This window comes from Kluyveromyces marxianus, chromosome 4 (assembly GCF_001417885.1).
Source record: "Kluyveromyces marxianus DMKU3-1042 DNA, complete genome, chromosome 4".
Lineage (NCBI taxonomy): Eukaryota > Fungi > Ascomycota > Saccharomycetes > Saccharomycetales > Saccharomycetaceae > Kluyveromyces > Kluyveromyces marxianus.
Window position 1 is genome coordinate 1239065 of NC_036028.1, and position 13076 is coordinate 1252140.

At 37.7% G+C, this 13076-nt stretch overlaps 5 protein-coding genes across 5 annotated transcripts; 2 read left to right on the plus strand and 3 right to left on the minus strand.

The window, feature by feature from the left end:
- Nucleotides 1-90: 90 nt before the first annotated feature.
- On the plus strand, nucleotides 91-4632 carry SNT2 (DNA-binding E3 ubiquitin-protein ligase SNT2; the record flags this gene model as incomplete). The annotated part of the gene is made up of 1 exon (XM_022819872.1): nucleotides 91-4632. One exon carries the CDS (start codon nucleotides 91-93, stop codon nucleotides 4630-4632), a length of 4542 nt encoding a protein of 1513 aa, XP_022676395.1.
- Nucleotides 4633-4693: 61 nt separating this feature from the next.
- On the minus strand, nucleotides 4694-5416 carry LEA1 (U2 snRNP complex subunit LEA1; the record flags this gene model as incomplete). The annotated part of the gene is made up of 1 exon (XM_022819874.1): nucleotides 4694-5416. One exon carries the CDS (start codon nucleotides 5414-5416, stop codon nucleotides 4694-4696), a length of 723 nt encoding a protein of 240 aa, XP_022676396.1.
- A 380-nt stretch (nucleotides 5417-5796) lies between these two features.
- THI6 (bifunctional hydroxyethylthiazole kinase/thiamine-phosphate diphosphorylase) lies at nucleotides 5797-7353 on the plus strand (the record flags this gene model as incomplete). Its single annotated transcript, XM_022819875.1, has 1 exon — nucleotides 5797-7353. The coding sequence occupies one exon, from the start codon at nucleotides 5797-5799 to the stop codon at nucleotides 7351-7353; it is 1557 nt and encodes a 518-aa protein (XP_022676397.1).
- Nucleotides 7354-7559: 206 nt separating this feature from the next.
- Nucleotides 7560-8528, minus strand: CBP3 (Cbp3p; the record flags this gene model as incomplete). The annotated part of the gene is made up of 1 exon (XM_022819876.1): nucleotides 7560-8528. The coding sequence occupies one exon, from the start codon at nucleotides 8526-8528 to the stop codon at nucleotides 7560-7562; it is 969 nt and encodes a 322-aa protein (XP_022676398.1).
- A 385-nt stretch (nucleotides 8529-8913) lies between these two features.
- Nucleotides 8914-12564, minus strand: ITC1 (imitation switch two complex protein 1; the record flags this gene model as incomplete). The annotated part of the gene is made up of 1 exon (XM_022819877.1): nucleotides 8914-12564. One exon carries the CDS (start codon nucleotides 12562-12564, stop codon nucleotides 8914-8916), a length of 3651 nt encoding a protein of 1216 aa, XP_022676399.1.
- Nucleotides 12565-13076: the final 512 nt, after the last annotated feature.

Genomic DNA, 13076 nt, shown 5'->3' on the forward strand with positions numbered 1-13076 from the left:
ACCTGGAATAGGAGGCTCTGAATCCGCAGAAATAGTATCTCAGATTTTTTCAGGGAAATTGCCGTTGTTCAACTACTGAGATCGAGGAAAATGACGACACCCTCGAAAAGAAGTCCTTCCGATGAGAGTAAGGTACTTGATACGGTAGACACTACAGCGGCAGGGAGCCGAAAACGTTCAGCAACCAAGAATGTTAATTATAATGAGAAGGAAGCCGATAACGCCTTGGCCCGGAAAATAAAGCAACTGGAGAAGTTTAAAGTGGTGAAATCGAAAGCAGATAAGAATAATAATAGCAAGAAAAATGGTTTGAACAAAAAGATAATAAATGGAAAGGCCAATTTCAAGTACCAGTCATTTCTACAAGATAAAAACTTATCATGGAATTTCATTCCATCACTCCCAACATCATTCAGGAAGTATGCAAGATTTAGTACACTTCTTGACATTGACGGGATGACAGTCGATGTATCTAAACAAATATTAATATCGGAAGGTAATACAGTGTTAAAACAGAATAGTCACATATATATGGTTTCTGAACCACCCGGGGAACCTTATTATATTGGAAGGATCGTGGAATTTGTACCGAAGAAGGAATACAGAGAGCTTATATCAAACTCATTGCATGTTACTAGTGTGTTCCCGGCGGTATATTTCCAGTTACGAATGAATTGGTTTTATAGACCTAGAGATATTCAAGACCGTACAAACGGTTCAAGTTCACGACTCTTATATGCTTCATTGCATAATGATTTATGTCCTATTTATTCATTTCGCGGAAAATGTAACGTGAAGTTTCAAAAGGAGTTTGCATCCAATGAAGAACTTATAGAATATGTCTCTAAACCGAATAATTTCTACTTCAACCAACTTTTTGATAGATTTACACTGAAATATTACCAAATGGAACAGACTGCTAAGCTTAGGCAAGATGTTGATCCTGAATCACATTACTTAAAAGTTCTAGCTCAACTTTATCCTTACGTTTTCTATGAGGATAAATACCCTCTACATGAAGTAATAAAAAAATATATATGCGGACACAAGATGGATGATCAGTCATGGGATAATTCTTGTATGGAATGTAGGGATTGGTGTCACTCTGCGTCTTCTATACATTGCGATGAGTGTAAAGTTTCGATCCATCTATGGTGTATGGATCCTCCACTCGAGAAAAAGCCCGCTAAGGGTATAGTATGGATTTGTTCTGCTTGTGTTGCAAAACAAGAAAATAGCGAGCCCACTTCTTCAAATATTCCGCAGGAACTAGGCAAACTAGCTTGCTTACCAGTCGGAGATGATGTTCTCCAGATCGATAAAACTACTACCAATAAAGAAAATTGGTATTATCAGTATCTAGGTGAGGATATGTGCAATCATTTAATTGAACCGTTATTCGATGATTATATTGCGCCTTTTCCGTGGAAGAGGAGTAGAGTTAGTACGAACAAAGGGCAATGGACGAAATGTAATCAAAATTGGATACCAGAACCTTACTCTAATATTGAAGGAGAACGAGGAAGTGACGATGGTATAGAAAGACTCTGGACTATGAACGTGAATAAGATATCAGAAAAAGAATTGGATGCGTATATCAACAAGTGTAAGAGCTCAATTCCAAAGCGACTAGATGTTCAACCTGAATCCTGTAATTTTATCGATATTTGTTTGAAACTTTTAATGGATAATGATTACAACCCAACGTCTGCCTATGAAGCAGCGATTGAAAATATCACAAGAGATTCTTTAAGAGAACCAACCTTATCACCAGAGGAAATAAAAAAATTCGAAGAAGGTGTTAGCCTCTATGGGAGTGAGCTACATCCCGTCTGTAAACATGTAGGTACACAACCTATGTCTATGATCGTGAGGTACTACTATTACTGGAAGAAGACGCCAAATGGCCGAGCAATATGGGGTAATTTCAAAGGTAGGTCTAAGAATAAGAAGAAGAATATCAGTGAAGGTGGAAACACAAACCAGGAACATAGTTTAGATAAAAGTGATAGAGAATTCAAAAGAGTTACCAAAAATAAATCACCTAAACATTCTGACAAAGTCTGGAGACACGTTGATGACTCGTCATTTGACTCAGACAAAATTTCTGATGTTAAAAAGGAATTTCAATGCATGTTTTGTTCCCTAGATTATTCACCATTATGGTATAGGGTGACTGGAGGATCTGACGATGATCATGTTCAACAGAGAATCACATTAGGGATGAAGACGCCTGACGAAGATATGAGTGCATCATTGCCCGAAGTTAAGAGAAAAGGTAAAAAGGAGAATGATGCAAAGCTAAATGCTTTATGCATAAGGTGTGCGCGTATATGGAGAAGATACGGTGTTAGATGGAGAACCCCAATTGAAGTTTTAAAACAACTTTATGGGAGTAGCACATCATCAATCCAAACAGCAGTATCAGAATTGATTGAGGAAAATGATAACCAGCTAAAGAGTTATCCCAACCAACAGGCATTTTCAAAGTGCTTAGATTGGGAACTAGTAGTTGATGCAGAGTCGATTACTAAACAAAGATATTCCGCTTCCGATAACCCAGAAAAATTACTAAAGATGAAAAGGAATGCACTTTCTTCACAATCTCAATTGAACAAAGCTACAAAGAAACTTATAGACGTGGAGGGGATCAAACCGAATAATATGGAGAACAATCTCCATACTTATATCAACAATATAGAGATGCAAATCAAAAAGAAGGAAGAGAAAAGACTAAAGAAATTGAAGGAACGAGAATTACAGGAGAAGTTGTTATTGGAGGCTTATTCCACAAACAAGAACAAAGGGGTAAAGAAAGAGATAAAAAAGGAACCGAAAAACGAAGATATACCAATAGAGCCAGTTGTGAACAAAGTCGGGAAATTGCATCCTGAGATTAAGCCTCAGACACCCAATGAACAGAAGAAAGTTCCTCCTATGTTATATAATAACTCAGCATTAATCAAGAAGTTGCTTCCAAGTGGGGAATATCTGCTTAATATGGAATCCAATCTAGGGAAGGCAGATTCTCTCTCTGCTGTAACTGTTGATGCAGAATTTCTAGAGATAAAGCTTTCCGATACAATAATTAACCAACTAAAACGAGAGAGAGAAAGTATAGACATAATGAGAAGTATGCCTATTTCACCCAAACAAAAAATTGCTAAGACTAATAATTCTTCAACTAACCAGTCCCTTTCAACAACGAGTAAAAACCATATCCCAATTCTAAAAGCCGATGAGATGTCGAGATCCGCTATCCTACAGATGTACAATAGTATTAGTCCTAAATACGGCTCTGTTATGAAGAGTTGCAAAAGGGAGGAAAAGAAATCATCTAAGCCAAAGGCAGCTTTCCAAGCCGCTAAGGGTGTTGTTGACTCGGACGATAAAGCTATGACAATAGGGACTCTAATTCCACGTGAGGGGAGCCCAGCCGACAAGGTTAAAGATAAATGCTCTGTTTGTTTTGGTATTTGTGACTCCGAGTTTATCAACAGCATATCATGCTTAAACTGTAAAGTCAAAGTTCACTTCCAGTGTTATGGCGTGACAACAAACTGTAAAAGAAATATTAACTCAAAAGAGAAGAGCTGGTTATGTGATCCATGTTCTAATGATCGTAATCCAATATTTTCAACTAATTACCAATGTTCACTCTGCAACGGGGAAAAAAAGACGTTGGAGTCTGCAGACAAATCTTCACCTGGTTTATTTCCAGAAGCCTTCAAACGCACAATGGACGGGAAATGGTGTCATATACTATGTGCAGCATATTGCAGTGATGCAAAATTTGCATCAGGAGAGACCTTACAACCGATACTTAATGTAGAAAGCGTTCTTTTCAAACAAAACACTTCTAAATGTGAATTATGTAAAGAATCTTGTGGGGTTATTGTAAAATGTGAATGTTGCGATGATTGTTTCCATATTAGTTGCTGTGCTAACATAGAGGGTTTCAAACTAGGTTTTAAGAAAGAATTGAATTCAAACTGCTCAAGAGAAAATTTTATGACGTTCTGTGATGGTGCGTTGGAATATACTGTATTTCCAACTCTAACGTGTACGAAACACCAAAATAACCCAGAAATACTTCCTTTAAATTACACCCCATATGGTCAATCAGTTTCATTATTTGAATTGTTCCTAAAAAGAGCAAAAATTGATCCACAGGCAGAAAATCTCTCCACCATCCAACTTCGAACTTATGATAAAAGCTGCTTACGCATGTGTGATAAATCTATGAATCAACTGAATATGGGGACGAAACAGTGTCTAGAAAAGACATTTAATGAGAAAGCAGTCCTAAGGGAACAATTATTAACCATTCTCAAAGCTGGTTTTGAGAAGTATCCATGTCCTGAAATTGAGAAAGAGGAAGCACTCGAATTACCAAAGCAGCCTGAAAGGAAACGCGCATTTGCTCTAATTTCCTCCATAGCCACAGGGTATGCATCGGAAACTTCCAGCAAACCATCGCGCAAAACTAAAACAAAAAAGGGAGTAAAAACTGAATGGAAAAATGTAGCAACGGCAGAAAATAATGTCACACAGCCTGTAGAAATATATTACGATAACTCCGGTAGCGATGGCAATAGCATCATTGCGAAGGACAACTCTATAGATAATTAAACTCGCTATATTTTATAAATTAATGTGCAACAACGGTAATGAACACACAGTCTCTAATGCTCTATTCAATATTTCCTGCTAATAGTCCTTCAAGTCTCTCAATTTCGTCTAAAGTAGTGGCTTCAGCTAATTGTCTCTTGATTTTATTCCTGGTTTCCTCATCCATCTTTTTGACGACTGTTCCTAATAGTTCCATATGCTTATCTCTCATACGACGATCAGTTTTATGAACAAGCGTTTGTGAGTCCTTGATTTCACTCTCCAAAACCTCATCAGGAAATTCTGCAGAGCGTTCTTTATCCATGACTTTCTCAAAATCCAACACCCTTATCTGTGGACATAACTTTAATATATACTGGCGATACCCAGATAAGTAGCACACATCATTACCACGTAAACAGATATTTTCTAGAGTTTTAGGAGCAAACTTTAGCCCTTCAAGATCTGAAAACTCCTTCAACTCATTCTGAACCAATGATAGGTTCTTGATTTGCCTGGGAAACGCTTTCCCATCTACTGTTCGTATTCTGTTCCGTCCTAAAAGTAATGTATGAATACCCTTGTGTGTCTCAAGCGGTGGTATTGTCACCAAATCGTTATTCGTCATATCCAATACTTTACAATCTTCGGGCAATCGGCTCAAAGACTGTCTCATTATATCTGTATCGCTAACAATAGACTCATCTCGAAGTATTATAGTTTTGTCTGTATCATATTTCCCATTGAAATGGTCCACAAAGTACGTAGGAGCATCTAGAACCTGGTTAATACTAAGTTTTGGCATCTTTCAAGTACAACTGACCATATATAGTCAAAAGCCGCACGCTATGCTACCTTCTTTGCTGGCCTTTTCAACCTTCAATTTTATACATATTCATTTACTCACAGAGCTTTTGTTCTTTTACCATTGAAGAATCGAAATCTTAAAACATCAACAAGTTCTAAGAGTTGTAAAGTTTGAAACAATGGGAAGAAAGGTAATATATATGGCAAAAAGGAGGCAACTTTTAGAATTATAAGAGAAGATATATAAGGATGGGGTAGTAGATACATTGATAGACTTATCCTACTAATCAATGGCACTATGAAACTGTAAATAATGTCAAACGAAGGTTTTTTACTGTAAATTAGACTTGACAAGAGAGAACAAACAGGATAATAGCCATGATTGATTACACGTTATACTTGGTTACCGACTCAACTATGTTGCCTGAAGGCACCACTCTTCTATCGCAAGTAGAAGCAGCGCTAAAAAATGGTGTCACCATTGTTCAGTTAAGAGAGAAAGACACTGATACAAAGACCCTTATTCATAAGGCTTTAGAGTTAAAGCAATTATGCGATAGATACGAGGTTCCATTGATAATTGACGATAGAGTAGATGTTGCAATGGCGATTGATGCGTCTGGTGTTCATGTAGGTCAAAGTGATATGCCTATTCCTATGGTGAGAAAACTTGTTGGCCCAGAAAAAATTGTTGGATGGTCTGTTGGAAAAGTGGAAGAAGTCGATATGATCGCTCAATGGGGCCCCGAAATGGTTAACTACATCGGAGTTGGAACCGTATTTGATACCCAAACTAAAAAGGATATCAAGAAGATACCTTTTGGTCCTGAAGGTGTGTCAAAAATCCTAACTCGTTTGGAAGAGAAAAAATGCCATTGGTGCAGAACTGTAGCTATCGGCGGTTTACACCCTGATAATATCGCTAGAACGATTTATCAGGCACAGTCTCAAACTGGATCAAGGTCTGTTGACGGAATCTGTGTCGTGAGTGAAATTATGGCATCGAAGGATGCTGCCGAAGCAACCAAGAACTTACGAAACATTTTGAAGCAAGAACGTTTCAATTTCTTGAACACTACTAGTATTGAATCTGAGGAGGATCATATAAAGAAGGAGATACAATGGACCAAAAAAGTTAAAAATATCTCGCCATTAATTCATCACATAACCAATAGAGTCCATCAGAACTTTGGTGCCAACGTGGCTTTGGCAATTGGATGTTCGCCAATAATGTCAGAAGTTGCTTCTGAGTTCGCTGATTTGAGCGCCATTCCAAATGCGGTACTCTTGCTTAATACAGGTTCAGTGGCAGATATTGATACGCTAACACATGCAGTAAAGACATATAATGCTCAGAAAAGGCCCATCGTGTTCGATCCCGTAGGATTCAGCGCTTCAGCCACAAGATTAAACACGAACTTGAAATTATTATCAGCTGGTCAATATTCTTGTATTAAGGGAAATGCCGGTGAGATCATGGGAATTGCAGGGGTGGGAGGAAAAATGAAAGGTGTAGATTCAAGTGGAAGTTACAATCTGGAAACTCTTATTGAAGCTACTCAAATCGTAGCATTCAAGTATCGGACCATTGCAGTGTGTTCCGGAAAAGTAGATATTGTAGTTGATGGAACTGCTTCTTTAGTATCCCCGCTAAGCAAAGGACTTTCTGTAACACCAAAGAAGCTACCATACACCTTGATTGAGACCACAGATATACCTTTATTCGATAAGATTACAGCATCCGGTTGCTCACTGGGTACTGTCATAGCAGGTTATGTTAGCGCTGCCCCAGAGAATAAGCTTTATGACGCTGTAACAGCAGCAGTGAGATTGTATAAAGAAGCAGGCACCAAGGCTAACACAACAGCAAACGGTAGCGGTTCTTTCCAGGTGCATCTCATTGATAACTTATATAAAGCCGTTTTCGACGAATAGTAAGTAATAAGAATTAGAAAGATAATCAAGAAGTAATGTAAGCAATGACCAACTTAATAACTATAGACAAGGTAAATAAATGAAATGACACAGTGAAATTAGGAATATATTTATATATGTGCAGCAAGGCTTGTACTCCGAATGATGTCTGTCTTTAGAGTTTAATAAATATAATGATAGAGGGAGGTAGGTGAAGAGAGGAACTTTTAGTTTGTGTACGAAAGTTTACTTCTCTGACTTGGAAGAGTGTTTGGATTAGCATCAATTTCTTGGTATTTTGCAATGACCTTTTCTTTTATGGATTTTTCCTGTTGTGGGGTTAGAGTTTCAACTAATTCATCAGGAGCTGCAAATTTAAACTCACCTAATGCGAATTCTCTATCTGATAGTTTGCTTAAAACATATAATTGGGCACGAACATATCTTACCATAGCTTCTAAATGGACCATGTCGATGTTTTTTCTACCTCCAAACAAATTTCTCCAAATAGCGGCAGCTAGCACAGCATCGCTACCGAAGAATCCTTCATCGTATGCAAACACGGCACCACGAAGTTGTGAGTTGAAATCCTTCATGTATTGATCGGTGATTCTACCAGAGCGCACGTTCATCTCATCAAACAATCTCTTTTCTATGTCCGCAAAAGTTCTATCTACCAATTTTTGTTGATAAGCTTTACCATACTTAAAAGGCATAGCTCTCATTCTTACAAATAAGATCCATTCGTGTAGGATAGTGATTTGGAACCATTGGGAAAAGGTCTTTGGTAGTTTCAAGTCTTCATAGAAAAATTTCGCAGTTGGAGAAAGTGGCTCATCCGCATATTGAAGACCTTGTTCCTTACAAATAGAGTAGTAGTATGAGCCCGCAATTGGACCTGATCTAACCTTATCCATATCTAAATTTAGAGTGCTAATAACAAATTCCCCAAGAGCTTCTTTCCATTTTGGTAATTGGTATGTAGCAGACTCATATTTTGAATCTGACAACTCACGTCTCTTAGCTTTTACTTCCTCTGGTACAAAACCATTCTGTAAAACTTTAGAGTCATCCTTCTTGGCAGAGTAGCACCTAATGTTCAATGGTGCGACCGAAAGCTTACTGCCGTTAAGTAAAGCTGACTGTCTGCCAGCTAAATTAATCAATGAGCTACCGGATTTGGAAGTTCTAAACATATTTCCGACGTAATTCTTGTATATGATTGATATAGCGTGTTATTAAATTGATGTGTAGTCCAACGAAACGTTAATGTTATACCGATGGTACCTTGAATGTATTTATCCAGCTTCATGTTATTCACCAGGAATCATTTCAATATATACAAGATACAGTTTAGACTTTTCATGTTTAATCATGTCAAAAGTGAAAAGTAAAGTTAAATCCGTATCCTGTGATCAAGAGAGAAGAGCGGACTCTTCGTATATGAGTTAAAACACGAGGGAGAATAACAAAAGAATGAACTTAAGGATTTACATGCCTCGTTTTTTTATGTATATTACAATTTGTAGTATGTTTATTAAGCTATACATACCATGTGTATATAAAAAAGAGAGAATGAACTCAAGCTTGTGTGTTTTTTCGAGAAACATCAGACTTGTCTGATTGATCATGCGGAGTCACATCCTGAGTCTTATGTTCATCCTGAGTTTGGGTTTGTTCCTCACTCTCAGTCGATGAAATGGATGGTTGATCTTCGATGATAGAAGCTTGCTCTAGAATCTTTGCAATCTTTTCACTAACGGTGATGACTGGAGGATCTTTTGCGCTTTTAACATTACCGTTACATTTAAATAGTTCATTGCTCCATACATCAATGGCCATTTCGTTGGACCATTCAGTGATGGATATTCTCTCTGATTCCCTTTGCAAGTTAATGAGCTTATCTAGTGCATCCTTCAAATTTCCAATTTTTTTCTCGCGAGAAGCAAGTATTTTCTTCCTTTCAACTGCTGAAATCTTTGATCCAGACCCTGATCCTTCAGATGAGTCAGCAGTTTCTACCGCCGTTTTCTTCTTTTCCAATAATTTATCACGTTTGGCTTCAAGATCTTGGATTTGTAGAAGCACCTTTCGCGTTTTAGAAGCATCATCAAGCGCCATGATTTGATTGGCAATATCTTCCAATTCGTCATCAATATGAGTCCCCGTAGTATTCGCCACACTACTACCTGCACTGAATTCTTCTTCTGTTATATTAATTGCATTTATTTCTGCCACGATGCTATTTCTTTCTTGCTCTAATTTTTGGTTGACAAGCTTTTGATAATCCAAAAGATTCTCTTTTAACGGCTCGATGACATATTCAAGTTGTTTTAAGGTCTCATGTTCGCGTTTTCCCCAGCTATCAAGCCACTCCATATAATTTGTAAGTTCGTTGGTATCTTGTAGGAAAACCCAATCATTTGGGGAAAGCAACAAATTCTCTGGAGTCTCATCAATAATTTTTCTTTGAAGGGGTGACAATTCAATATAAGAATTGACCACACCCTCATCATTAATCAACATAACATCGCCTTGTTCATCATGGTGGTAATAAGACCCCGAATCGTCCCGATAAACATTAAATATTTGTTTGGTAGCTTCAGCTTTTCCAGAGGTTCGTGAAATAGAAATCCAGTTTTCGTATTGGTCCTCTGAAAGATTGAAGTACAGCAAAGCAACTTCTTTTACAGGTCCCTGAATCCAGAGTCTATTGCTCAAAATGTGTTTCTCTGTAGAAAATGAATCTGGTCTTGGAACACCAGAATATTCTAGCCAGTAAATCTTGTTTCCATATCTATCAGAGCCGAGAGGTTTTAGTCTTTGAATATCTGATTCAATCAACTTTACATCAAGGAAATGTTTCCGCTTTTGAAGCCTTTCGAGCTCAGTGTTAGCTTTTCTCAACTTCTCTTGGCGTTCGGCAAGTTCCTTCTCCTTCTCCTTTTCTTTTTCCTTTTCTCCTTCCTCCTCCTTTTCCTCCTCCTTTTCATTTCCATTGACACCCCCATTCTCAACTGACATTAGGTAGATCGATTCTTTTAATTCTGAGACAGTATTTGCACACGCTTTTAAATCCCTACTCAATCTGAATCTTTCACTTCTGATTTGATTACTGAGTTCCATAGAATCATCCATAGCAGATCTTATTATAGAGGAATAGTTGCTTAAAACCTCCACCAAAATCCACATGATATCTATCTTTTCTTTAATAGAAATATTTTTACAAAACTGACGCCAAAGTTGCTTATTAAGAGCGATATTCGATGTTGAATTCTCGAAAGGAATCAACTTTTTCATGAAATTCTTGATTGTGGTTGTGTACATTGGTAAATGCATACAATCCTGGAGAACCCCAAGGAGTATAATCAACCAATGGCCATTACTGAACTGACGCTTAGCCAGTCTATCAGTCCATTCCATTTTACGGTAGTTCAAACATTTTTCTAGCGCAGTCTCTAGCTTGGATTCATCATCATTATCATCATCATTATCATCATTAGCACTTTTATTTTCATTTTTGCCGCTTTCGCTATCATCTTCGTTGGGATTAACACCGTCATCTTTATCATTTCCATTGGAATCTTCATCCACCCCATCCTCCTTATCCTCTTCAAGTTCCTCATCCAGATCTTCACCTTCTAGCCATTCAGATGTAACTAAAGTAGTCCAATTACCATCTGTGTCCATAAATAATCTAAGTAAAGAACAAAAACACTCTACGGTCAACGAAGCTCCAGTAATTTTTATTTCATCCAAATAATCCTCATTTATATCTTCATCAAGTTCAACAGTAATACGCATCTTATCCGAGTTGAGAGAATCAATATAATCATAAACGAGACTATTCCATGCATTGAATCTTTCTACCTTATTTTTCGTTCCGTCTTCCAAAGAAATATCCACGAATTCATCCATAAGGTTACGTCGATCAGTGAATCTCATTGAATTAACGAAGTTGTCCCAGCTGAATTTTGACAACTGAAGAGTGGTATGGAACCCCATTAAAAACTGATAACAGTGAAGAAGTTTACCGACGCTATCAGAGAATGATTTATCGTTCGAGGCAGCCGGTAAAGCCACATATTCTTTCGAATAGCTAAAAAGCTTATTGCTTATTGATGCAGGCCTTGGGGCTGAAAATGGAATTTTAAGATCTTCTGTGATTTCGGTTATAGTTTGATGATCATTTTGAACATTGTTGTTACTTTCCAAGTTACCGTGATCCACGGAAGGAGAATATTCCATTACGGAATCTTCAGTCTTAAGCCTTTTATGGTCAGGAGTTGCCGTTCTTGCTGCATCTAGTTCTCTTTTCAGATCTGCTGAATCTGCCGTTGTATAGCCCGATCTGTTATTTGAATCCGTTGCCTGTTGTTGTTGTTGTTGTTGTTGCTGCTGCTGCAAATATTGCATATCAACATAATCTTCCCTATATTTTAACATATGTGGAGGCCATTCCGGTGAAAGGTTGTAGATGGGAAGATACTCATCTTTAACACACCATGGTGCACCCATTTTGGATGATGCGCGGCGTAGAGTAATTTTACAGAAACATTTAATTAAATGTTTGGTGAATGTGGATCTGTCACGATATATTTGATCTTCATCTGCAATAATCGAAGCAGAGCCGTATGCTTCTTGGAGCATATATTTCGTATGTGCGGGGACCAATTCCTGTCCGGTGTTTCTATCTATAACTGCGTTGAATTGTGCCTTTTCTTTAATAATGTAAACGTTAGATTGCGAAGAGTTCTGGGGAGATGTAGGTTGTTGCTGCATTTGCTGCAATTGAAGTCGTAGCTGTTTTTCTGGATCTTCGTCACCACTGGCCACTTCTTGCTTCGCCTTCCTCAAATAGACTGTCTCTCCAGGAAAAAAGTTGTTCTTAAAATTGGAGTACACCTGTTCCACCAACATATCAAGCCGACGAATCTCATTGAAATGTATAAATTTCGCCACGGGCTCGCGAAGTTTCAAAGGAAACATCTTCTCCACATACTGGAATTGCTCTTCCTCACTATTTAATGCCTCGAAGAACGTAAGACATGATGCTCCAGTAATCTCGCAAGTGAAGTAGTGTCTCATATAAAAGTCCAAACGCTCCAAAAATTCAGCATACGTTAAAAACCATTCGCCAGTTTCCTTGATGTACCATATCTTTCGATTGATGTTGGAAGGCAATGGTCTAGCCTCAGGCAACGTGATACTCTTTCTCTTATATAAAACCATGGCTTGAGATCACTCAGCCAAAATGAAGTTCTCTATATCCAATGCTTATTCCTTCTGAACTGGCACTCTATACCATGTAGCGTGTGTCTAAACGCCCTTGACGAAATTAACTTCGTCCGATTAAGCCTAAGTCCCTTCCTCTTCTCGTTCCAAACGGATACAAACTTTTGATCAAACTTATATATATATTACATAACTATCATATTTTATATGTACCAAATAATATATACAAAGCTTATTCTCAAATCATTATGATGACAGTCTGTATTCTGCCAAATTTTTGAAAATTAATTGGGAAAAATGGCGCAGCAAAGATTCGATCGTAAGTTCTTCACTCCTTCAGGCACGTGACACTTTTTTGTCAACAACAAAAAAAAATAAAGTTAAATGAAAGAACTTTTCTTTCTTTTCTGAACTCATCGCATCTCATCGCATCGTCTGAAAAATTATTTAACTTATGTACTATGTAGTATTTGATACAAAACACACACACACACATAAGCTCATCGCAT